The sequence below is a fragment of the Leptonychotes weddellii genome, chromosome 2 (assembly GCF_054177405.1).
Source record: "Leptonychotes weddellii isolate Sample4059 chromosome 2, ASM5417740v2, whole genome shotgun sequence".
In the NCBI taxonomy this organism is placed as follows: Eukaryota; Metazoa; Chordata; class Mammalia; order Carnivora; family Phocidae; genus Leptonychotes; species Leptonychotes weddellii.
Window position 1 is genome coordinate 64,874,884 of NC_138370.1, and position 24,749 is coordinate 64,899,632.

At 34.7% G+C, this 24,749-nt stretch overlaps 1 protein-coding gene across 4 annotated transcripts in view; it reads left to right on the plus strand.

The window, feature by feature from the left end:
* The window catches only part of LRBA (LPS responsive beige-like anchor protein), a 736,795-nt gene that overhangs the window by 92,827 nt on the left and 619,219 nt on the right, over nucleotides 1-24,749 (plus strand). For 3 of the 4 annotated variants that reach the window (XM_081811769.1, XM_081811768.1, XM_081811770.1), the window contains exons 6-13: nucleotides 4,086-4,207; nucleotides 4,293-4,419; nucleotides 5,061-5,180; nucleotides 7,088-7,234; nucleotides 17,293-17,490; nucleotides 17,697-17,830; nucleotides 20,041-20,149; nucleotides 20,670-20,822. In XM_081811769.1, the coding sequence (XP_081667895.1) occupies nucleotides 4,086-4,207; nucleotides 4,293-4,419; nucleotides 5,061-5,180; nucleotides 7,088-7,234; nucleotides 17,293-17,490; nucleotides 17,697-17,830; nucleotides 20,041-20,149; nucleotides 20,670-20,822 (1,110 nt within the window). The remainder of the gene's footprint in view (nucleotides 1-4,085; nucleotides 4,208-4,292; nucleotides 4,420-5,060; nucleotides 5,181-7,087; nucleotides 7,235-17,292; nucleotides 17,491-17,696; nucleotides 17,831-20,040; nucleotides 20,150-20,669; nucleotides 20,823-24,749) is intronic. The other variant, XM_081811771.1, reaches the window with a different exon arrangement.

Genomic DNA, 24,749 nt, shown 5'->3' on the forward strand with positions numbered 1-24,749 from the left:
GCTGTTAGATTATCTAGATTGGATTGGATCTCATTGATAGCATTTTTAAGTTCTGCCAATTTAGCTTTCATTTCTGCCCTTAGAGACTCTATGTTGCCATTAATTAATTTCTCCATTCTAGCCATTGTCTTCACAATTGCTAGCCTGAATTCCATCTCCGACGTCTTGGTTGTATCTGCATCCATTTGTAAATCTGCAGCATAAGTCATAATCTCTGAGTCTTTTCTGTTTTGGGGGCTCCTCCTCCTAGTCATTCTGTTGATGGGTGTTTGAGGGAATGTATAGAGTCCAAATTATTGACCAGAACCCAAGCAAGATGCACCTGTTTTCTTGGACCTCACAGTTGCTGGCCTCTTGTTTTCCCAGCCTGTCTTCTGCTGGAGGGGCCTGCCGCGCTGTTACTCAGGCAGCCCTGTTTTGGCGGAGTTGCCCTGCCCCCCTGTGGCGGGGGTTGGGCTCAGCAGGAATCAGTCTTTGGGGCTTTTGTTCTCTGGTGGCTTTCCGCATCTCTTCCGCGAGTCAGAGCAGAAGAGACCGTTTCCAACCCTCTGCTTCAGAGCAGAGAGACCTCAGTCTGTTCTTCAGTGAGCTCTCCAGACCACACTGTCTCCATTTCTGTCCGTGCTGCTATAAACTGCAGCGTCCTGGGTTGTGTGCCCCTCCGCAGCGCTCCCAGTCCTGTCTCCAGGTCGGAGCACTTCTCTGCCCTTTGTGCTTCTAAAACTGCCAGCTGCTCCCACTTTGCAGGAGCGACCCCGCCACTCCGGGTTTCCATCCTGGGGGCCCGGGGCTGCAGTTTGCATGCGTGATCCCGCTGCTTTGGGTTTCCGCCCCGGGGGCTGCTCTAAAATCCTTTCCCTGCTGCTACCGGTCTTCGAGTCTGTGCCCGTCTCCAGTACGCGAGGCTGTCGCTTACTGGCGGTGTAGGATCCCCACAGCCAGGCACCGTCCCACTGCCGTTTATCCTCTGATACCTGCCCACGGAATCAGGGCTCCCCACTTTGTACCTCAAAACCAACCACCTGCGATATTCTGTTTGTAGAGATCCAGATCTTCTTACATCTCAGGCTGGTTTCATGGGTGCTCAGAGTGGTCTGGTAGATATCCAGTTCAATTCTGGGGACCAGTTGAAATAGGGTCCCCTACTCCTCTGCCATCTTTCCTTCCTTCCTCTTTTCTTTTTTTTAGAGAAAGAGTGCATGTGCATATGCATGAGCTATGGGGAGGGGGAGAGGGAGAGAGAATATTTTTTATTTTTTTTGAGAGAAACTGAGCAGGGAGAGCAGCAGAGGGAGCAGGAGAAGCAGGCTCCCCTCTGAGCAGGGAGCCTGATGGGGGCTCGATTCCAGGACCCTGGGAACATGACCTGAGCCGAAGTCAGACGCTTTAACCGACTGAGCCACCCAGGCGCCCTGGGAGACAGAATCTGAAGTAGGCTCCACACCCAGCGTGGAGCCCAATGTGGTTCTTGATCTCACAACCCTGAGTTCGTGACCTGAGCTGAAATCAAGAGTTAGATGCTTAACTGAGCCACTCAGGCACCCCAGCTTTTGCGTTTTCTATTCTCATTTTTTAGTGAGAGAAAACATATATACACATTGAATATATATTCTGTTTTATTTTTTTGGAGTAAGCTCTATGCCCAACTTGGGGCTTGAACTCACAACCCTGAGGTCAAGAGTCACATGCTCCACTGACTGAACCAGCCAGTCAGCCCCTACTATTTTTTTCTTAATGCAACATTTGTTTTAAATTGATCTCTTGAAGTGTCAGTAGTAGTATTGCAAAAGTTTGGCTCTGTGATGTTTTTCATGTTTTATGGGTATCATATATATAAAAGAATATATACGGTATATGTAGATAAGTGCATATGTAAATTACAACAGTTTAAAAACTTGTGTAGTCTGATCTTTTTTAACAGCTTTATTATAATCCACATATGATACCATTCATTTCTACAGTGTACAGTTGAATGTTTTATGGTGTTTAGAGTTGTGCAGCCACCATCACAGTCAAATTTAGAACATTTTCCTCTTCTCCAAAAGAAACCCTGTTCTCTTTAATCCATTTCCTCTTCAGACTCCCAGGCCTAAGCAACCACTACTCTACTTTTTTGTGGATTTCTCTATTCTGGACAGTTCATACAAATGGGCTCATACAATATCTGGCATGTTGTGATTGTCTTTTTTCATTTAGCATACTATTTTCCAGGCCCATCCATGTTGTAGCAGGAATTACTACTTCATTCCTTTTTTTTTTTTTTTTTTAAAGATTTTATTTATTTGACAGAGCAAGACATAGTGAAAGAGGGAACACAGCAGAGGGATTGGGGAAGGAGAAGCAGGCTTCCTGCAGAGCAGGGAGCCCAATGTGGGGCTCGATCCCAGGACCCTGGGATCCCAGGACCCTGGGATCATGACCTGAACCGAAAGTAGACACTTAACGACTCAGCCACGCAGACGCCCCTGCTTCATTCCTTTTTATGGCTTACTAATATTCTAATGTAAGATATTTACCTTTTGTTTAATCAGTCATTAGTAGATATTTGAGTTGATTCTACTTTTTTGCTATTATGAATAATACTGCTTTGGGCTTTTGCATACAAGTTTCTGTGTGGGCATGTTTTCATTTAATTTCTTTTGTGTATGTACCTAGGAGTGGAATTGCTGGGTCATATTGAGCATCTATGTTTAAACATTTGAGGAACTTCCAGATTGTTTTCCAAAGTATATCATCTTACAGTCCCACCTGCAATTTATGAGGGTTCCAATTTCTTTATATGCTTGGCAACACTTGTTAATGTCCGTCATTTTGATTATAGCCATCCTAGAGGGTGTCAGGTAGTAGTATCCTACCATGGTTTTGATGTGCATTTCCTTAGTGACTAATGATATTGAGCATCTTTTCATGCCTGAATTGGTCATTGGTGTATCTTCTTTGGAGATATGGCTATTCATATCTTTTGTCCTTTTTAAAATTGCGTCTGTCTTTTTGCTGTTCAGTTGTAAGAGTTCTTTATATATTCTGGGTACAAGTTCCTTATCAGATGTATGATTTGCAGATACTTTCTTTCATTCTTTTGGCTTGTCTTTTAACTTTTTTGATGATATTTTTAAAGCACAAACCTTTTTTAATTTTAATGAATTCCAGTTGATATACTTTTTCCTTTGTTTGCTTGCGCTTTTGGTGGCCTAATTAACAAGGATTTACTTAACCCAGGGTCACAAAGATTTACCCCTATTTTTTCTTCCAAGAGTTTTATAGTTTTAACTTTTACATTTAGATCTGTGATTTATTTTTGTAAAATATGTAAGAAAGTAGTCAACTTCGTACTTCTGCTTGTAGAGAACCAGTTATCCCAGCACATTTGTTGAAAAAAACTATTATTTCCTCATTGAATTGTCTTGACATTCTTTTTTAATATCGGTTGAACGCAAATATAAGGGTTTCTTTTTGGGCTCTCAGTTGTAGTTCATTGACCAATGTTTCTGTTTTTATGCCAGTACCACACAGTCTTTATAATAGTAACTTCGTGTGGTAAGGTTTTCTTAATTTGATAGTATGAGTATCCAACTTTGTTTTTTTGCTATTCTGGGTCCTTATGTACTTTTAAGTAAAATTTGATTTTAAAATTTGTAACTTTAAATAAAATGATCTTTTCAATAAAATTTTAAACCAGGTAGTGAAGTCATTTATATAGTGATTTGAAACTAATTCTTTCCATCTTTCTCTATTCTAATACCTTATCATTTGACCAACAAATTTCCAAATTTGATATTACTACCTATCTCTTTTAATTGGAATACTTTTGAATCTTTTTTCATTGTAAGAAATGAAGCAAATAAGATTCGTGTATCCAGCAGGTCACATGGAATGTTTTTATCATTTAATTAAAGTAATATTAGTATGTATTTTGGAAAACTTAGAAGTTATGAAAAGTGTTTTGGATAAAGACACTTTTAGATATAATCATGGTATAGAATAACATGTAGTAGAAATATATACAGTATTGTAAAGTCTCATTTTCTTGATTTCAGTAATAAAGTTTTTCATGTGAATCAATAACTCAGAGTTTTTTCCTTTAGGCCATTGCATTACCTCCTATAGCCAAATGGCCATACCAGAATGGTTTTACATTTCATACCTGGCTAAGAATGGATCCTGTAAATAACATCAATGTGGATAAGGATAAACCATATTTATATTGGTATGTATTTTTGTAACTTAGTGTTATTATCTTACTTTGAAGGTGAGAGAATATTTAGAGGTAAAATGAAAATTATTCTTTGTAGTTTCAGAACGAGCAAAGGTCTTGGTTATTCTGCTCACTTTGTTGGGGGCTGTTTGATTATAACATCAATAAAGTCAAAAGGAAAAGGCTTTCAACACTGTGTGAAATTTGATTTTAAGCCGCAAAAGGTATGTGTTCTTATTAGTTAAATTAACAAGCTATGCTAGCCTTCAAAGTGCTTTGTTTTAATATTAATGATATAACATGTGATAGATCACAACTCTGTTTATTCTGTTTCAGAAAATGAAGTATAAATCACTGGACAATTGTTAACCTCCCTGATTTGGATAATAAAAAGCGTGATATTTTGTTATTCATAGAATTTAAAAGAAGTACAAGGGGGAAAATGGCAGTTACTTTAGTAGTAGTAGTAGTAGTAGCAGTAGTGGTAGTATGTGCCTTAAAATTTAGAGATTAATGAATGGTGTATGTATATATAAATAAGTAGATAAAACAAATTTGGCAAAATGTTGACAATTGTGGTATCTAGAATGTGGAAAAGAGGGTATTTGTACTGAATTTTTAACTTTTTTGGGATATATTTGAAAATTTTCATAATAAAAAGTTGGAAAGATAATTTCACAATAAGTTCTTACCTATTGAGTTTCCTTGATTAAATATTGTTCCAGAGATTGAATATTGTATTTAATAAAGGTAGTCTTGTTTTTAGATTTAATTGTAATTTATAATTTAAGTTTTACTTGTTATTATCAATATGGTTGAGTTATTGCAAGAATTTTTTTTTTCTTCAAACTTTTTACTTATTCAGTGGTATATGGTAACTATAGTGCACATTTATAACCGATGGAAGAACAGTGAGCTTCGTTGTTACGTGAATGGTGAGCTAGCTTCCTATGGAGAGATAACATGGTTTGTCAACACCAGTGATGTAAGTAATTATAAGAAAAATATATTATACATTGGGTATTAATTTTAGAATACCACAATGGCAGAGTTTTATAATGATATTTTGGCTAGCATTAATATATTATATATTATTATTATTATATAATATATATATTATAATAAATAATATTAATATATTTATAGAGTAGAACTGTGTTCATGTGTCATATAAGATATTACTCAGTCGTTATAAAATTATTCCTGATAGGGTAGAGATGAAGCTTTATAGGTAACAATGGGTATATATTGAAAATGTATCATTGGTTCATTTATCAAATTAAAGTTGGGAGCTCTGTGGCAGAATTCTGATCATTTTTATGAATGAATTAGATGATACATGCTTCTAAATTTTGCAAATAATTCATAGCTGCTATAGATGACTGTTATCTAATAATGTTTTCAGTATTGAAAAAGAGATCCATATGTATTAAACTCAAATTTTAAATAGGAATTAAAAAGTTCTTTTTTCTCACCAATGACATTTTTTAATAGAAAACTTGAAAAATACAGATCAGTAAAATGATTACAAACCATTCCACCCATTCACCATCAAATGCTTCTTTTGTATCCTATGCTACACATATTTATGTATTATGTAATGATAAGAGTTCAGGTTGTTGTAATAGACTTAGGTTTCAATCCCAGTTCTATCACTTATTGACTATATGACCTTACTTAATCTATTAGGCCTAAGTTTCTCTACCTGGAAATGGGTGTAAAGTAGTACCTATCTCAAGGTTAATGTGATAATTGAATGAGAAACTGTTCACAAATATGTTAGCACAGTGCCTTGTACAGAGTAAGTGCTCAGTAAATGTTAGCTCTCTTTTTTTTTAACACAAAAAGGGGATCAGGTATATTTATTGTTTCTTAAACTGTTTTTTCCTTATGTTAGTCTTTATTAAGTGCTTCTTGTACTCCAGGCATTGTAATAAATACCTTTATTTTCTAAAAGTACTAACCTTGCAAGGTAAGTACTATTATAATCTCCATTTTACAGGTAAGGAGACTGAAGCACAGAAAGATTAACTAATTTGCTAAGATCAGCATGTGAAGTAGTGATTTGACTTAGGTGGCTTGTCTTCAGAACCCAAATGTTAACAACTTTTCTGTATTCCCTAATGGCAATATGTATATATTTTTCAACATTCTTTCTAATGGTTTTGTCACATAAGAGGATACTTTTAAAGAGCTGTGAAGAACTTTATTTTAGTCCCTCTTTGTTGTATACATGGGTCTTTAAAATGTGGTTTGCAACCTAGATGTTAAGAGAATTTTTTTTTTTTTAATGTTAGAAGAAAAACATACACCTGCATTTCTGGATTTACATATTTCTTTTGAGAGATTGTATCTACTCCATGACCTCACCCATTATCTATATCTCGATATCTGCAAAAATCTTTCTTTACAATTTTAACTTCTCACCAAACTTAGAGAACCCTATTGACAGTTGCTTCTCCATTCATGTTAGCTCCATCCATATTAGCTCACAGAAAAGGCAGATTGATTATGTCCTAAACTTAACTCATGATTTTTCCTTCTTGTAACAAAGACTGCTTCTTTGGTTGTGCAAGTATGAACCTTCAGAGTCCATAATGATTTCTCTGACTCTCATTTCCTGCATCCACTTTTTCATCAAGTTTTATTTATTGTACTTTGGAAAATTTGTGTTATCTCCTTTTCTGTGATGTCTTTCCTGATCTCTACGGTATGTAACAATGAGTAAATGAAATGAAATGCTAAGTGAATTATTTTAATCTAGCCAGGTTAGTTTAGAATGGACAGAACATTTATACCAAAATATTTAAGCAATGTAGGTTGCTTAATGTATCTGTCTAGAGAAGATAATTTTTTTGTTTTTTCTCTAATAAAATCTATTTTCTTTCACAGACCTTTGACAAATGTTTCCTGGGCTCATCAGAAACAGCGGATGCTAATAGGGTATTCTGTGGTCAGATGACTGCAGTTTACCTTTTTAGTGAAGCTCTTAATGCCGCTCAGATTTTTGCTATTTATCAGTTGGGCCTGGGATATAAGGTACTTTACTTGCTGTTCACTGCTTAACCAGTGTTAATTGAACTTTATTTAAAGGGAGGTGATGCATGGAGCAACCTACCTTGGGTTACAGAACTGAATGTCAGAGTAATCAGAGGTACCACAGGGAAGTCAAAGGAATCTGAATGAAGGGTACTTAATATTTTTGAGGGAAACACAGTATCTTTTCATATGTGGGGCACTGTGCAAACTACTAGCTCAAGTTTCACCTTTAGTTCATGTTGCATTTCTTTGACGATGTCTATCTTTGCATAACTAAATTTTCAACATTTGCTGTGATAAAAAACAAGTACCACGTGGAAATTAATGTGGAACAGGAAATGAGGATGATGGTGTGAAATCTGATTCCAAATTTGAGAGTTCATGGAATTCAAGATGCATAAAGAGTAATAAATAATTTTGCTAATGTAATGAAGAAAACATTTTTTTCTTTTGACTTGTGCCTTAATTTTTTCAGATGGCTATTAAATTGTTAAAATACAAAATTGTTTGAACCGAACCACTTAATAATATTTATTTTGATCTAAAGCACCATAAACAATTACTGAAATGCTAAGACTGTCATGAACTAAGAAAATTTGGAAACCTCTGGGTTAAGCCATTGTTAGTCTAGTTTGGTTTCAGGGAGCAACTTAGTCTGCTATGTTCCTTTGAAAACACAATCTGATTGTGTTGATTTACATATATTGAGTTGATTTACATATACCATTACAGTCAGTAAAGTACACATATTTTAATTAGTTTTGACAAAAGTATAACTATCAACAATCAAGAAATAGAATATTTCTGTTCCTGCAAAAGGTTCAGTAGTGCTCCTTCTGTCAATTCCTTCCACTTTTCTTTTTTTTTTAAGGTTTTATTTACTCATTTGTCAGAGGGAGAGAGAGAGCACAAGCAGGGGGAGCGGCAGGCAGAGGGAGAAGCAGACTCCCTGCCGAGCAAGGAGCCCAGTGCGGGACTCGATCCCAGGACCCTGGGATCATGACCTGAGCCGAAGGCAGACTCTTAACTGACCGAGCCACCCAAGTGTCCCTCCTTTCACTTTTCTAACCCCACTGCATTCCTGTTGAGAGAAACTGCTCATCTGTCACTTGATTAGATTTTTTAAGGTTTTATGTAAATGGAATCATGCAACATGTACTCCTTGGAGTTTGGTTTCTTATGAGTCATCCATGTTGTTTTGTTGTAGTAGCTCCTTTCTTTGTATTGCTTAGTAGTATTCCATTGTATGAATATATCACAATTTTTTAATCCATTCTTCTATTGATGGACATTAGGGTTGTTTCCAGTTTTTGGCTGCTATGCATTAGATACTGTGAATATTGGTGTATGAGTCTTTGTGCTGACACATATTTTTATTTTATAAATATGTAAGAGTAGAATTACTAAGTGGTATGGTAATTGAAGTTGCCAAGCCCTTTTCCGAGGTAGTTACATAATTTTACATTTATACAAGCAGTGTCTGAGCTTCCTACTTGTTCCACATCCTAAACATCTTATATTGCTGGTCTTTTTAATATTAGATGTTTCAGCGAGTGTATAGCAATATCTCATTTTGGTTTTAATATGCATTCTTATAATGACCAGAGATTCCAAGCATCTTTTCATTGCTTATTGGTCATTTGTGTATCTTCCTCTGTGAAGTATGTTCACATCTTTTGCATATTTTTTGTTTGGTTTCTTATTGTTGAGTTTTGAGATTTCTTTATATATTCTGGATATAACTCTTTTATCAGATGTATGAGTTACAAATATTTCTCCCTTGGTCTGTGTCTTGCCTTTTTGTTTTCTTTCTTTTTTTTAAGATTTTATTTTTAAGTAATCTCTATACCCAGCATTGGGCCCAGACTACAACCCTGAGATCAAGAGTTACGTGCTCCATAGACTGAGTCAGCCAGGCACCCTGCCCTTTTGTTTTTTGTTAATGTGGCTTTTGAAGAACAGATGAATTTAATTTTTATCAATTCTAGTTTATCAAATTTTTTGGTTATTGCCATGATTTTTATATCCTAAGAAATCTTTACCTATTCCAATTTTGGAAAGATTTTCTCCTCTTTTCTTCTCTTACAGTTTCAGCATTTATATTTAAGCTTATGACCCATTTTAAGTTAATTTTTGTGTATGGTATGAGGTAAGGGTCAAGATTCATTTTTATTCCATATGTGTAGTCTGGTGTTCTAGTACTAATTTTTTGTAAATAGTATTCTTTCTCCATTGCCTTACCTTGGCATCATTGAGGCTGTATCGTATTTCAATGACTTATATGTCTTTCTTATGCCAATACTGTATGGATTGTCTTGATTATTGTTAGTTTCATAGTAAATCTTAAAAAAAGGAAGTCTAAAACCCTCAACTGTATTCTTTTTCAAATTGTTTTGGCTTTTCTAAGCCCTTTACATTTCCAGATATATTTTAGAACCCACTTAATCATTTTCTACAAAGATGTCTACTGGGATTTTATTTGGTGTTGTATTGAATATATAGATCAGTGAGGGGCAAATTGGCCATCCTACTGTTACTGATTTTTCCAGTCTGTGAACATGATGTATCTCTCTATTTACTTAGGTTTTTAAAAAATTCTCCTGGCACTGTTTTTTGGTTTTCATTGTATAGGGCATGTAATACATTTTGTTAAATGTATTCTTAGGTATTAAATGTTTTTTGGGTAATACGTTGTATTTAAAATCTCAGTTTCCATTTATTTGTTTCCAGTATATAGAAACATAGTTGAATTTCGTTTATTGACCTTGCTAAATTTCCTTTTAGTTTTACTAGCTTTTTTCCCTGGTTGTTGTTCCTGGATTTCCTACACGTATGTTCATGTAGACTCTAAATTTTACTTCATTTCCAGTCTATATGCCTCTTCCCTTTTTTGCATTATTGTACTGGGTAAGACCACCAGTATAAATAGTTAAATAGAAATGGTGAGAGTAGACATTTTTGCCTTGTTTCTGATTTTAGGTGTAAAGCGATCATACGTATTTTATAGATGCCTTTTATCAAGTTGAGCAATTTCTATTTCTGGTTTCCAGAGAATTATTATTAGGTGGATATTGAATTTTATAAAATGTGTTTTGCTTTTTTACCAAGTCTGACAATCTTTCCTTTTAATTGGAGTGTTTACATAATTTACAATCAGTGTAAGTATAGATACTTTGTGTCTTAATCTATCTTGTGATTTGTGCTCCATTTCTTTCATCTGTTCTTTGATTCTTCCCTTTTTTCCTGCTTTGATTTGAATTAACTGCATATTATTTAGTATTTCACTTTATTTCTATTACTGGTTTATTATTATTTTTTAAAGATTTTATTTATTGATTTGTGAGCGAGAATCAGGGGGAGTAGCAGGCAGAGGGAGAAGCGGACTCCCTGCTGAACAGGGAGCCTGATGCAGGACTTGATCCCAGGACTCTGTGATCATGACCTGAGCTGAAGGCAGATGCTTAACTGACTGAGCCACCCAGGGTCCCTATTATTATTATTATTATTTTTAAAGATTTTATTTATTTATTTGAGAGATTGAGTGTGCACACAAGCGGGGGAGAGGGGCAGAGGAGAGGGAGAAGCAGGGATTATGACCTGAGCCGGAGGCAGACACTTAACTGAGTCACCTGGGTATGCCTTGTTTATTATTTTTTTGACATTAACTTATTATAGTCTACCAACAAATGATATTGTACAATGTAAGCACCTTCCACATAATCCTGCAATTCCTCCTCCTGTCCTTTATTTTGTTATTATAAGTTTTACTTTTTTATGTACTATAGTTCCTGTGATACATTTTTTTGATTCATTTACTTTCATTTTATATTTTAAAGGCATTAGAAATGATCAAGGTCATGTTTTTTGTGTTTACCTCTGTATTTACCTTTTCTAGGGCACTTCACTTTGTGTACATTCATGTTTCTATCTCATATTATTTTTTTCCATTTGAATATATTTTTTTAAAATTTATTAATTTTTATTTAAATTCAATTAAGGTAATATAGTATTAGTTTCAGAGGTAGAGGTCAGTGATTGATCAGTCTTATGTAATACCCCCTGCTCATTACATCACATGCCGTCTGTAATGTCCATCATGCAGTTACCCTATCCCTCACCTCCCTCCCCTCCAGTAACCCTCAGTTTGTTTCCTATGATTAAGAGTCTCTTATGGGGGGCGCCTGGGTGGCTCAGTCGTTAAGCGTCTGCCTTCGGCTCAGGTCATGGTCCCAGGGTCCTGGGATGGAGCCCCGCATCGGGCTCCCTGCTCGGCGGGAAGCCTGCTTCTCCCTCCCCCCCTTCCCCTGCCTGTGTTCCCTCTCTCACTGTCTCTCTCTCTGTCAAATAAATAAAACCTTTAAAAAAAAAAAAAAGTCTCTTATGGTTTGCCTCTCTCTCTGATTTCATCTTGTTTTATTTTCCCCTCCCTTCCCCTATGATCTCTGTTTTGCTTCTTAAATTCCACATATGAGTGAGATCATACGATAATTGTCTTCATCTGGGTGCCTTTTATTTCTTTGCCTAATAGTCCTGGCTAGAACCTATAGTGTAGGAGCCCTGCCTCATCCGGCTCCCTGCTCGGTATAGGCAGTCTGCTTCTGCCTCTCTCTCTCAAATAAATAAATAAAATCCTAAAAATACTGTGAGTTGAGAAATTGATGATCATAGGATCACTTCTCGCTTTATTTATTACTGTTGAAATCTGTTGTGTAATATCCATGTTTTAGAGAATTCCTCAACGTTAAGATAGCAGGGATATGGGAAGCCAGCAATCTCAGAGTGACCTTTTAAGCAGTGCAGTTAAGTATTTTAAGGATTAAAAAATATATATTTCAAAAGAAATGGTTAAATGCTTCTTCCATATGTTCTTAGTGTTTGATGAAGCACCATTTTGCCTTAAGTACTTTGAAAGGGTATTGTTTTTATTTTAATTAATTGCATCAAGTAGTATTTACACAAGAATATTACTTCAGTAGAGTCAGCAGCAATTCCTGAAATGTGTCAGATTCTTAGTTTTAGTTTTGTTTAGATTTAGTTTAATTGAGATTTGTTAGTGGGGGTGATTTATTTCTAAATTCCACTCAAAATAGAAAAAACGTTTGTTCCGCTATTTCTTTTAAAAAATGTACCTGCTGATGTTGAGGTACTATACTTTGAATAGTAGCAGAGACTAAATTATTTTTTTAATTGAACTAGATTCTGATCTTCACCCTGCCACAAATTATGTTTGTGGACCCAAAGTAGTTAATTTCTTTGGACTTTCTTAGTTTCTGCCTTTGCAAAATGGATTATATAATCTCCCAGATCATATAGCTATATATTATAAGTTGGTAAATAGGTTAGCTTTTATAGGTTGCCCAAATGACATTTCCCCTCAAAAGCATTTATTAACTTGTTTAAAAGCATTTATTTCAGTTATGCTAACATTCCCATTATAATTAGCTTTCATTAAATTAAAGAATATTAAATCAGTGCTTACAAATTTTTTAACATTTTATATAGGAGGCAGAAATTTAGAAAAATGATATATTAAAGCTTTTTAAATGTTTCACGTAGAAGTCAGAAATGTAAAGGCAGTCTTATCCTGTTTTACATTTTATTTTTTTATATTATTGAAGCAGAATTCACAAGTTGAATCCAACAAGTCTTTGTTGGAAAAGACATTCCATTTAGCTTTAAGTGGTTGCAGTTAAATTAAAGAAAAAAATCCTTGTCTGTGATTACTTAGAAGTATGGTTTAAAAGATAAAATACGAGCTCTCTGGTAAAGGTAAGTATGTAGGCAAATAAAGAATCCTGTAATATTGTGATGTTATTGCATAAATCACTTTTAATTCTGGTATGGAATTTAAAAGACAAAAGCACAAAACATCTAAACCTATATATGCAATATAAAAAGATGTAATTTTTGATATAAGTAACATAAATAGTGATAGAGATGTAAATGAGTAAAGGTTTTGTATGTGATTGAACTTAAGTTGTTATTGGCTTAAAATAGAGTATTATAACTTTAAGATGTTTTGTGTAATTCCCATGGATACTACAAAGAAAATACCTATAGAACTTCATACAAAACAAAAGGAGAAAGGGATATAAGTACCAAAAATCATTGGCATATAAAAGATAGTCAGTTAACAAATTACAGTGAACAAAATGACAATAGTCTTTTCAATAAGTACTTTAAATGTAAATGGATTAAACTTCCCACTTAAAAGAAATAGATTGGCTAAATGGATTTAATAAAATGGAATCCAATGTATTTTGTCTACAGAAGAGGCACTGTAGATCGAAGGACATACATAGGCTGAATATGAAAGGATGGAAAAAGATAGTTCATGCAAATGGTAACAAAAAGGGTGCAGGGGTGGCCATACCTATATCAGAAAAAATAGACTTTAAAGTCAAAAGCTGTTACAAGAGTCAAAGAGGGAAATTATAGCGATAAAAGTGTCAATTCACCAGGAAGATCTAACAATTAAAATTACATACAGCTGGGGCACCTGGGTGGCTCAGTCGTTAAGTGTCTGCCTTCAGCTCAGGTCATGATCCCAGGGTCCTGGGATCAAGCCCCACATCGGGCTCCCTGCTCCGCAGGAAGCCTGCTTCTCCCTCTCCCACTCCCCCTGCTTGTGTTTCCTCTCTAGCTGTGTCTCTCTCTGTCAAATAAATAAATAAAATCTTAAAAAAAAAAATACATACAGCTTACTTCTGGGCTCCAAAGTATATGAAGCAAACACTGACAGAATTGAAAGGAGAAGTATATAGTAACTCAATAATGGTTGGCTATTTCAGAACCATTTCAGTAATGGATATAAGAACCAGAGAGAAGATCCCTAAGGAAACAGGGACCATGAAACAGCAATGTAGACCAATTGGACCTAATAGATACATACAGAACACCCCACTAAACAGTGATAGACAACATATTCTTATCAAGCTCATATGGAGCATTCTTCGGGATAGACAACATGTTAGCCCACGTAATTAACAAATTTAAGAATACTGAAATCACACCACATATCTTCTCTTACCACAAGAGAATGAAATCAATAGCAGAAGAAATCTGGAAAATACACAGATTTGTGGAAATGAAACAACAAACTCTTAACAACTAGTGGGTCAAAGAAATCACCAGGAAATTTCTTGAGGCAAATGAAAACAAAACAACATCAAAGCTTATGGGATTTAGTGAAAGCAATACTAAGAGGAACGTTTATAGTGGCAAACACCTACTTAAAAAAAAGAAAGATCTGAAATCCACTAACCTAATTTTTCCCTTCAAGGAACTAGAAAAAGAAGAGCAAACTAAACCCAGCTTTGTCAGAGGAAAAGAAGTGATAAAGATTTAGAGCAGAAAATAAATGAAATAGAGACTAGAACAATAGAAAACTCACAAGTTCTTAGCTAGATTATGAAAAAAGAGAAGACTCATAACTAAAAGAAATGAAAGAGGAGGCATTACTACTAATGCCATGAATATAAAAAGAATTATGAGACTACTATGAATGATTTTATGTCAGCAAATTGAATAACCTAGAAGAAATGGATATTCCCAGAAACACAGAATTACCAAGACTGAAGAAATAAAAACAAATCCGAGCAGACTACAGCTACTAAGGAAATTGAATCAGTAATCAAAAACCTAGGAGTAAGAAAAAGCTAAGTACTACATATGGCTTCCCTAGAGAATTCAAACATTAAAGAATTAACACCACTCCCCAACTCTTTCAAAAAGTGAAGAGGAAGGAACACTTCCAAGCTCATTTTAGGAGGCCAGCATTACTTTGATACCACAGCCAAAGGCAATACAAGGAAAGAAAACTACAGACCAATATCCCTGATTAATATCCATGCAAAAATCCTCAACACAATACTAGCAAATCAAAGTCAAGAGCACACCCAAAGGATCATACTCTATGACCAACAGGGATTTAGTCCTGGAATGGAGGGATGGTTCAACATATGAAAGTCAGTCATTATAATATACATGTTAACAGAGTAAAGGACAGAAACCACACAATCATCTCAGTTGATGCAGAAAAACGGATGAAATTCAACATTCTTTCATAATAAAAACACTCAACAAATTACAAGTAAAGGAAACTACTTCAAAATAATAAGGCTATATATGAAAAGCCCATAGCTGACATTAGATGCAGTAGTGAAAGACTGAAAGCTTTTCCTTTAAGATCAGGAACAAGGCAAGGATTCCCATTCTCAAGCATTTCTGTAGGACATAGTACCAGCTGTCTTAGCCAGAGCAGTTAGTCAAGAATAGGAAAAAAAAGGCATCCCAATTGGAAGGGATGAAGTAAAATTTTATCTGTTCACAGATGATGTGATCTTACATGTAGAAAACTCTATTTCTCACAAAAAACTGTTAGAACTGATAAAATCAGCAAGCTTGCAGCAGACAAATTTGTCTTCCAACTTAAAATCTTTTGCATGTCAAAACTTTTGTGTATCAAGGAATTGGGTGAATAGGCAATCTATGAAATGGGAGAAAATACTACAAACCATATATTTGATAAAGGGTTTATATCTAGAATATATAATGAACTCCTACAACTCTACAACAAAAATATGCAAATAACCCGATTAAAAAGTGGGCAAAGGACTGGAATAGATTTCTCCAAAGAAGATAATCAGATTGCGAACAAACATGAAAAGATGTTCAACATCACTAATCATCAGAGAAATGCAAATCAGAACCACAGTAGATACCACCTCATATACCGTTAGGATGGCTATTATAAAAAATGAAACAAAATAACAAGTGTTGGCTAGGGTATGGTGGTTCTTTAAGAAATCAAAAATAGAATTATCATGCAATTGAGCATTCTCACTTATGTGTATAAATGGCAAAGAATTAAAAGCAGGATCTGAAAGAGATATTTTCATACTCAAGTTTATTATAACATTATTCATGATAGCCAAGATAGCCTCATTGTCCATGGACGAATGAATAGATAAAATGTGGTATGTATGTACAATGGAATACTGTTCAGCTTTAAAAAGAAGGAAATTCTGACATGCTGCAACATGGTGAGTCTTGACATTATGTTAAATGAAATAAGCAAATAAAAAATATGCTGGGATTCCTATTATATGAATTATAAAAAATAGTCACACTCATAGAATCAGAAAGAATGGTGGTTGCCAGGGGATGGGGAGAAGTAGAAATGAGATGTTGTTCGGGCGCCTGGGTGGCTCAGTTGGTTAAGCAACTGCCTTCGGCTCAGGTCATGATCCTGGAGTCCCGGGATCGAGTCCCACATCGGGCTCCCTGCTCAGCCGGGGGTCTGCTTCTCCCTCTGACCCTTTTCCCTCTCGTGCTCTCTGTCTCTCATTCTCTCTCTCTCAAATAAATAAAATCTTTAAAAAAAAAAAAAAGAAATGAGATGTTCAATAAATACTGAATTTCAGTTTTGCATGTTGTACAAGTTCTAGAGATTTGTTGTACAGCAATATGCATATAGTTAATACTACTGTACTGTAAACTTATAAATGTTTAAAATGGCAAATTTTATGTAACATGTTAAGTACAATTTAAAAAATCCAGAAAGAAAAAATACAGTGAAAAAAATGATAAAGTATCTCCTGTAGGGCACTAAGTTTTACATTTTTTTATTTTTATTTTTTTTAAATTTATTTATTTGAGAGAGAGAATGAGAGAGAGAGAGAGCACATGAGAGGGGGGAGGGTCAGAGGGAGAAGCAGACTCCCTGCTGAGCAGGGAGCCTGATGCGGGACTCGATCCAGGGACTCCCAAGATCATGACCCGAGCCGAAGGCAGTCACCTAACCAACTGAGCCACCCAGGTGCCCAGTTTTACATTTTTTAACGTAAGGTTTTAATACCAAGTTGAGTTCATTTCCATTATTCTTTAAAGTGAACACAGTGCACTTTAGAAGTAATTTAAACAAACAGAGCTCTTTTTATTTGATATTGTTAGGAAAATGATCAAAGGTATGTTCCTTAAATTTTTATATCTGGTGATTTGTATCTAGATTTTCTTTTTGTGGTATACTATCTTAACTGTTTACTTTTTATTTGTAGGGTACATTTAAATTCAAAGCAGAGAGTGATCTGTTTCTTGCTGAGCATCATAAACTTTTATTGTATGATGGCAAACTCTCTAGTGCCATTGCATTCACCTACAATCCACGTGCTACAGATGCCCAGCTCTGCCTTGAATCATCCCCTAAGGACAATCCTTCAATTTTTGTCCATTCACCGCATGCACTTATGCTCCAGGTACTCGCTATCTATAATCTTTTTTTTTTAAGCTATAATCTTTTACGAATATTTTTCATGGTGAATTTTGATGTGTTATTGAGGTGTATTAGGTATCTTCTATTAAATACATGCAATGTAACATTATATTGTTCCTATTATACTTTATTTTAATTATTTTGGAAAAGAAATCATTAGAATCTTTACTGTGTTTTCTATTTTATAAGGATGTGAAAGCTGTTTTAACACATTCCATTCAAAGTGCTATGCATTCAATTGGAGGAGTACAAGTGCTGTTTCCACTTTTTGCACAGTTGGATTATAGGCAATATTTATCTGATGAGGTTGACTTGACTATATGGTGAGTGCCTTTATTTTTTTCTTTAATTTGATGTGAGAGTTACTTTCATTACTGTTGAACTACACAATATTTTTTTCTGCCTTTTAAATTTGTTGTAGGATTAAAAGAAAGAATATAATTTAAAGAAATTTGTGAACTATAAATGTTACTACAAATTCCTATCAGTAATGGTAGTATTAATCTAAATTCTTTATCAATAGGAAATATGGAAGCTGTAAAAAAACATAAACTTGTTTTTGAATAAATTTGGAAATAATGATTTAACAAAAATGAATACATTTTTGTCTATCATTCTAATTTAAAAAGATAAGTTATTTTAGATTATTATATGGCAGTGATTTATGGGGATTTAGCTTTTCATTTTTTAATTATTGTATATAACTAAAAACTAAAATTTTTGATGATGTTATTTATATTATAGGTAATTTGGTATTTTTTTACAATTAGATTGTACATTGGACACATTTGTCTCCTCTCTTAAAGTATAGATTCTGAAAAAGGTAGAGATATAAGAGGACACAATATAAAACATTGGAGAGGTGTCTAAATGAATTTTTTTTTTTTTAAAGATTTTATTTATTTATTTGACAGAGAGAGAGACAGCGAGAGCAGGAACACAAGCAGGGGGAGTGGGAGAGGGAGAAGCAGGCTTCCTGCCGAGCAGGGAGCCTGATGTGGGACTCGATCCCAGGACCCTGGGATCATGACCTGAGCCGAAGGCAGACGCTTAACGACTGAGCCACCCAGGCGCCCTCATGGCTGTATATTCTAGTGAGACTAGTAATTATGTTTAATGTATTATTTGAGTAAATGAGTTTTCCATTCTTCCTTTTTAGAATTCTCTTTTCTGTGTTTATATATAAGTTGAAATCTATTAATGTATGTATTTAATGATGTAATAATTCTTTTGGAATTATTTTTAAGCAACAAAATGACTTTTTAAACTTTATTTATTTTTTTATTTTTAAGTAATCTCTACACCCAACATGGGGCTCAAACTCACAACCCCAAGATCAAGAGTCACACACTCCACTGGCTGAGCCTGCCAGGCACCCCATCTTTTTTTTCCCTAAGGAATGAGCTATCAAATCAAGTGCTTACGACATTTAAAAAAATTAAAATTATCCTTGACATATTGCTACTTTGTAAATTTTTTTGTGTGTCCTGGTTTGAAACCTTTGTAACAGAGCTCAGTTATTTTTTCTTGGTTATCCCTTTTTTTTTTTAAACTTTTCAAAATCTTTATTGGAATTGCTGACATTTTAAAAGCACTTTTGTGGAGGAGGAGATTGGCTGCCAGTTAGGCTCTCTTTTTTTGTGGAGGTATCTCAGAGCCTTGAGAAAGAGGTAACAGCTGACCTTATTCCATTCCATTTTCAGTATCTCTAGAAGTTGTGAGGATGGGAACATGACTGTAGCCCCTATTCATTTTTAAAAGTCTTCTCAATTGACTCCTGAGTTATGATTTTCCTGTTGGGATAAGGTACAAAATTCTTAAACTAGTGTTTGAGGACTTAAGTTTAGTACAATTTTACTTTCGTATTTTCCCCTTCATGATCTCCATTCAAACCAGGCCAGTCTGGACCCTAACACATTCTGAGTGTTTCTACCCTGGTATGTTTGCTCTATGTATCTTTCCCCTCTGTTTGGCCTCTAGCTCTCTGAAATTGAATATACTTTCTAATCTAAATTATATATATTCTTTAAGGACTTCATATACTTATATTTTTGGACATTGCTAATTTTTCTCTGGTTCATGCATGTTTCCTCATGTTTTTTCTAAGTAATTCACTTACTAGTAGGTTGGTGATAAAGTATATGGAATAAACAATTGAGTAAGTTCTAATCCTACATTCAGATTCTAGTCCCGAAATAATGTTGGAGGCAATTTTATTAAAACTTCAATTTCTTTAAATAGAGAACTTTTTTTTTTTTTAGATTTTATTTATCTATTTGAGAGAGAGAGAGAGCACAAGAGGGGGGAGGGTCAGAGGGAGAAGCAGACTCCCCGCTAAGCAGGGAGCCCGATGCGGGACTCGATCCTGGGACTCCGGGATCATGACCTGAGCCGAGGGCAGTCCCTTAACCAACTGAGCCACTCAGGCATTTTTTTTTTTTTTTTTAAGATAAAAAAAGGCTGTATCTAACAACCCCCCCCACCTTAAAAAAAAAATTTTTTTTTTAGACTATTGCCTGTTTTCTTATTCTAGTTCAACTTTGCTGGCTTTTATCATGGAGTTGTTGAAGAACTCAATTGCTATGCAGGAGCAGATGCTTGCCTGCAAAGGCTTCTTGGTAATAGGATACAGTCTTGAAAAGGTAAAGTATGAAATGCTTTACATTTTTTGTTCTTAATTTTCAGGCCATGGATTTGATCTCCTAAGTGGTTGAGAAATTCTTTCTGCAAGTATGTCTCCTTGGTTACATAAAATTACCAAAATTAAAATAACCTTTTGTTGTTTTACCTTGCCTCTGTTGCTTTATTAGAGAAATACAGCATTGAGTCTCACGGCATCTTTAACTTTGAGCATAGTTTGCCGGCCAACTTTTTTCTGATATTGATAGCCTTTAATTTACTTACCTTGCCTTGTATTGGTAGTGACCTTTTTTTTTAATTTTTTATTTTTTTAATGGAAAGGGACAGAGTGGGGATGGAGGAGGAGTGAGAAAGAGAGAGAGAATTTTAAGCAGGCTCCACACCCAGTGCAGAGCCGGACACAGGGCTTGATCTCACAACCCTGAGATCATGACCTGCATGAAATAAAGAGTCAGATGCTTAACTGACTGAGCCATCCAGGGGCCCTGGTAGTGACCTTTGATCTACTTTTTTTTTTTGCAGTCTTCCAAATCCCATGTCAGCAGAGCAGTACTTGAACTTTGTCTTGCATTTTCAAAATATCTGAGTAATCTGCAGAATGGGATGCCCCTACTCAAACAGTTGTGTGATCACATTCTTCTTAACCCAGCTATATGGATTCATACCCCAGCCAAGGTAATATATATATATATATATATATTTTGTTTTTCTATTTTCACCAAGTTTTTGTAGTTGAGAAGAGTGATAAATATGAGGATTTTCTTTTATCCTTTCACATGCTATCATGTAAAATTTCAATGGATTGTGTTTTTTGATAAGCATACTTTTTTTCTTTTTAGGTATATTTGCAAATCAGTGTATCTTTTCTTTCTTTTTTTATAGAGCAGTGTGTTTTTTTAAAATTTTAATTCCAGTATGGTTAAAATACAGTGTTATATTAGTTTCAGGTATACAATATAGTGATTCAACAATTCTGTGCATTACCCAGTGCTTATCATGACAAGTGCACTCCTTAATCCCCATCACCTATTTCATGCATCCCCTAACTCACCTCCCCTCTGGTAACCATCAGTTTGTTCTCTAGTTAAGATCTGTTGCTTGGTTTCTCTCTCTCTCTCTTTTTTCCCTTTTCTTGTGTTTTCTTTCTTAAATTCCATATGAGTGAAATCATATGGTATTTGTCTTTCTTTGACTTATTTCACTTAGCATTATACTCTCTAGCTCCGTCCATGTCGTTGCAAATGGCAAGATTTCATTCTTTTTTATGGCTGAATAATACTCCATTATATAGATACACCACATCTTCTTTATTTGTTCATCTATTGAGGGACACTTAGGCTGTTTCCATAATTTGACTGCTGTAAAATAATGCTTCTATAAACATAGATAGGGATACATATATCCCTTTGAATTAGTGTTTTTGTATTTTTTGGGTAAATATTTGTGCATTACTGGATTGTGGGATTCTATTTTTAATTTTTGAGGAACCTCTATAGTGTTTTCTGCAGTGGCTGCAGTAGTTTGCATTCCCACTAACAGTGCAAGAGGGTTCTTTTTTCTCCACATTTACTTTCTCCACAAGTTACTTTTTAAACATTTGCTTCTTGTGTTGTTGATTTTAGTCATTTTGACAGGTGTGAGGTGATAACTCACTGAGTTTTGATTTGCAATTCCCTGTTGATGAGTGATGTTGAGCATCTTTCCATGTGTCTTTTGGCCATCTGAATGTCTTCTTTGGAGGAATGTCTTTTCATTTCTTCTGCCCAATTTTAATTGGATTGCTTGTTTTTTGGGGATATTGTGTAAGTTCTTTATATATTTTGGATACTAACCCTTTATCAGATAGGTCATTTGCAAATATCTTTTTCCATTCAGTAGGTTGCCTTTAGTTTGTTGATTGTTTCCTTTGCTGTGCATAAGCTTTTTATTTTGATTTAGTCCCAGTAGTTTAGTTTTGCTTTTGTTTCCCTTGCCTCAGGAGACATCTAGAAAAATGTTGCTATGGCTGATGTCAGAGAAGTTATTGCCTGTGCTCTCTTCTAGGATTTTTATGATCTCAGGTCTCACATTTAGTTCTTTAATCCATTTTGAGTTTATTTTTGTATATGGTGTAAGAAAGCAGTCCAGTTTCATTCTTTTGTATGCTGCTGTCCAGTTTTCCCAGCACCATTTGTTGAAGAGACTGTTGGATATTCTTTCCAAGCCATGTCAGTATTTTTAAAAAACAGAGCTATAGTCTTTATTTTCTGTTACATCAAAATTTTATTTGAGAGAGACTTTGATTTACTAAGTATAAATAAAAGTTGGACAGTTCCAATATAAATATGTTTCCTATCAACTGTACCTCTATTCTGTTGCCAGTATGCATACATATCACTGTGTACACATGTATGTATACATATACATGAGTTTAATTCTGCAGGAACAGTTGAAATGTCACCTGGTTTTAAGGCTTGCATGATATACTGATCTCAATCATTTTAATTCACATGAGTTTAAATTATTAAATACAATTATATTTGTACACGACTTGTTTAGTATTGTAACAATAAACCAATTACTTCTAAGTGAATATAAGTGAATTTGTGATAAAGTATATAAATAAAACCTTTGTTAAGTCCTAATGTATTAAATTCCCCTAAGAATATTAATTACGGTAGTGTTCAGGAGAACTTGAAACAGAAATTTTTATTAAATTGCATAATTGTATCTGCTTTATCTGCAGTTTTTGTTAGAAGTTGTATTATTTCATACCTATTAATTTCTTCTCTCCCCTTCTCCCTTTTGATCCACTGAGAATGTTTATCATTGTTTAGGTTGGAATAACACATAGTTATTTTAGTTGTCAGGAAAAAATGCAGACTTTCTTTGCTTTTCTAGAGTCACAGTATCTTATTTTCAGTTGGTCTTTTCAAATGTTAAAGAGAAAAACAGCTGCTGACTCTGATTGCCATTTGGAAATAATCAAAGGAGACAGCTGGAGGTTGTACCTTTTTATCTCTGGGTTCAAATTTGACCTCTTTTTCTTCTTTGACCCTCAGTCTTATTTCTTTTCAAGGATTCTTTCAAGTTACTTTTTAAACCTTTTACTAGGCACTTTTTTTGTCTTACTAAGCAGCATATTTGTAAGGCTTTGGATCTCTTTTGATGTGGTCTAAAAGCCTCTTAGACTTAGTTGTAGAGGAATATTTTAAAAATTCATTATATCATTTTCTTAGGCTCCCGGTATTACTACACTCTATTTCTTACTTTTCCTTGTTAATAATTTTCTTTAATTTTGTTTTTAGAATTTATAATTGATTTGTTAATGTTAAACTTTCCTTGTTTTAAAAACGCTGTTTTCTGTATCCATAAGGGGTTATAAATTGTATTATAAAGATGGTCCTAAGGTGGTTTGTTTTCTGAAGTTTCTTTGTTTGATCTGAGTGTTATACAGTTACAGGGAGGGAGGAAATTTTTAAGAAAAGAAATACAACATGATGCATACAAAATGAGGTTTAGGGTTTTGCAGAGAACCTGTACAGATAGTGAGCATAAAGTTTAAGCTTCATTAGCTTCGTGGTAATTCCACCTGTGGTTACCAAAGTTGAAGATACGTATGAATCAACCTTTACTTTTGGAAGAGGGTGTTTACTGTGCTGTATAATATCTATTCATTTTCTCAGAGACTTTTTAATGACCTAAAAGGAGAGGCAAAATTTCTTGTATAAAATAGTCCTTCATTTGTGGAGTAACTAACTGCTTTATGATGGGCACTGTGGATGCTGTGGTGAACAAGAGAGATCTAATTCTTGCCCTTATATAATGTCCAGTGGGAAAGACGGATATTAACACATACAATTTATATGGTTATTGGATTGTATGATGAGTAAATGAGGAAATGTTTATTCATTGTTAGCATATGGATAATCTTGAGGTCACCATTCTCACTCATCTCAATATGTTGATATTAAAGCCTTTTCGTTTTTCTTTTACTACCATATTATTCTGAATAGACTGACCCAGGGCAGAGGTTCTCAATCTTGGCTGTCAATAGAACCTGTTGGGAGAGGTTTTTTTTTTTTTTTAAATAGAAAACAGAATTCCACACCCTCTACTCCACATTGTGTTTTATTTGGTTTGGGGTAGGGCCCAGGCATCAGCATTTTTAAAACATGTTTTTCCAGTATTCTAATGCACAATCAGGATTGTGGACCATTTGACAAGATCTTGGGAAACCTGTTGTTGTCTGATCTACCATTTTCCCTGTTTGAATTTCTACTTTTGTTCTACCTATCTTACTACTAATCTTCAAAGCCTACTTTAATACCTGTTTTATTAGTCAGGCTTTTTTGAGTATTTTAGCTTATCCTATAATAATTTCTCTGACCTCCAAATTGATAGATTCTAATAAGTCTTTGCTACTCATTTTGCAATTAATTACATATTTTGCAGTTAGCTACGTGGAATTAATTACATACATACTTATGTTTCTTTTTTTTTTTTTTTAAGTGATCTCCACACCTAGTGTAGGGCTTGAACTTACAACCCCAAGATGAAGAGTTGTATGCTCTACCAACTGAGGCAGCCAGATGTCCCTTTATAAATGTGTTAATTCTAGAC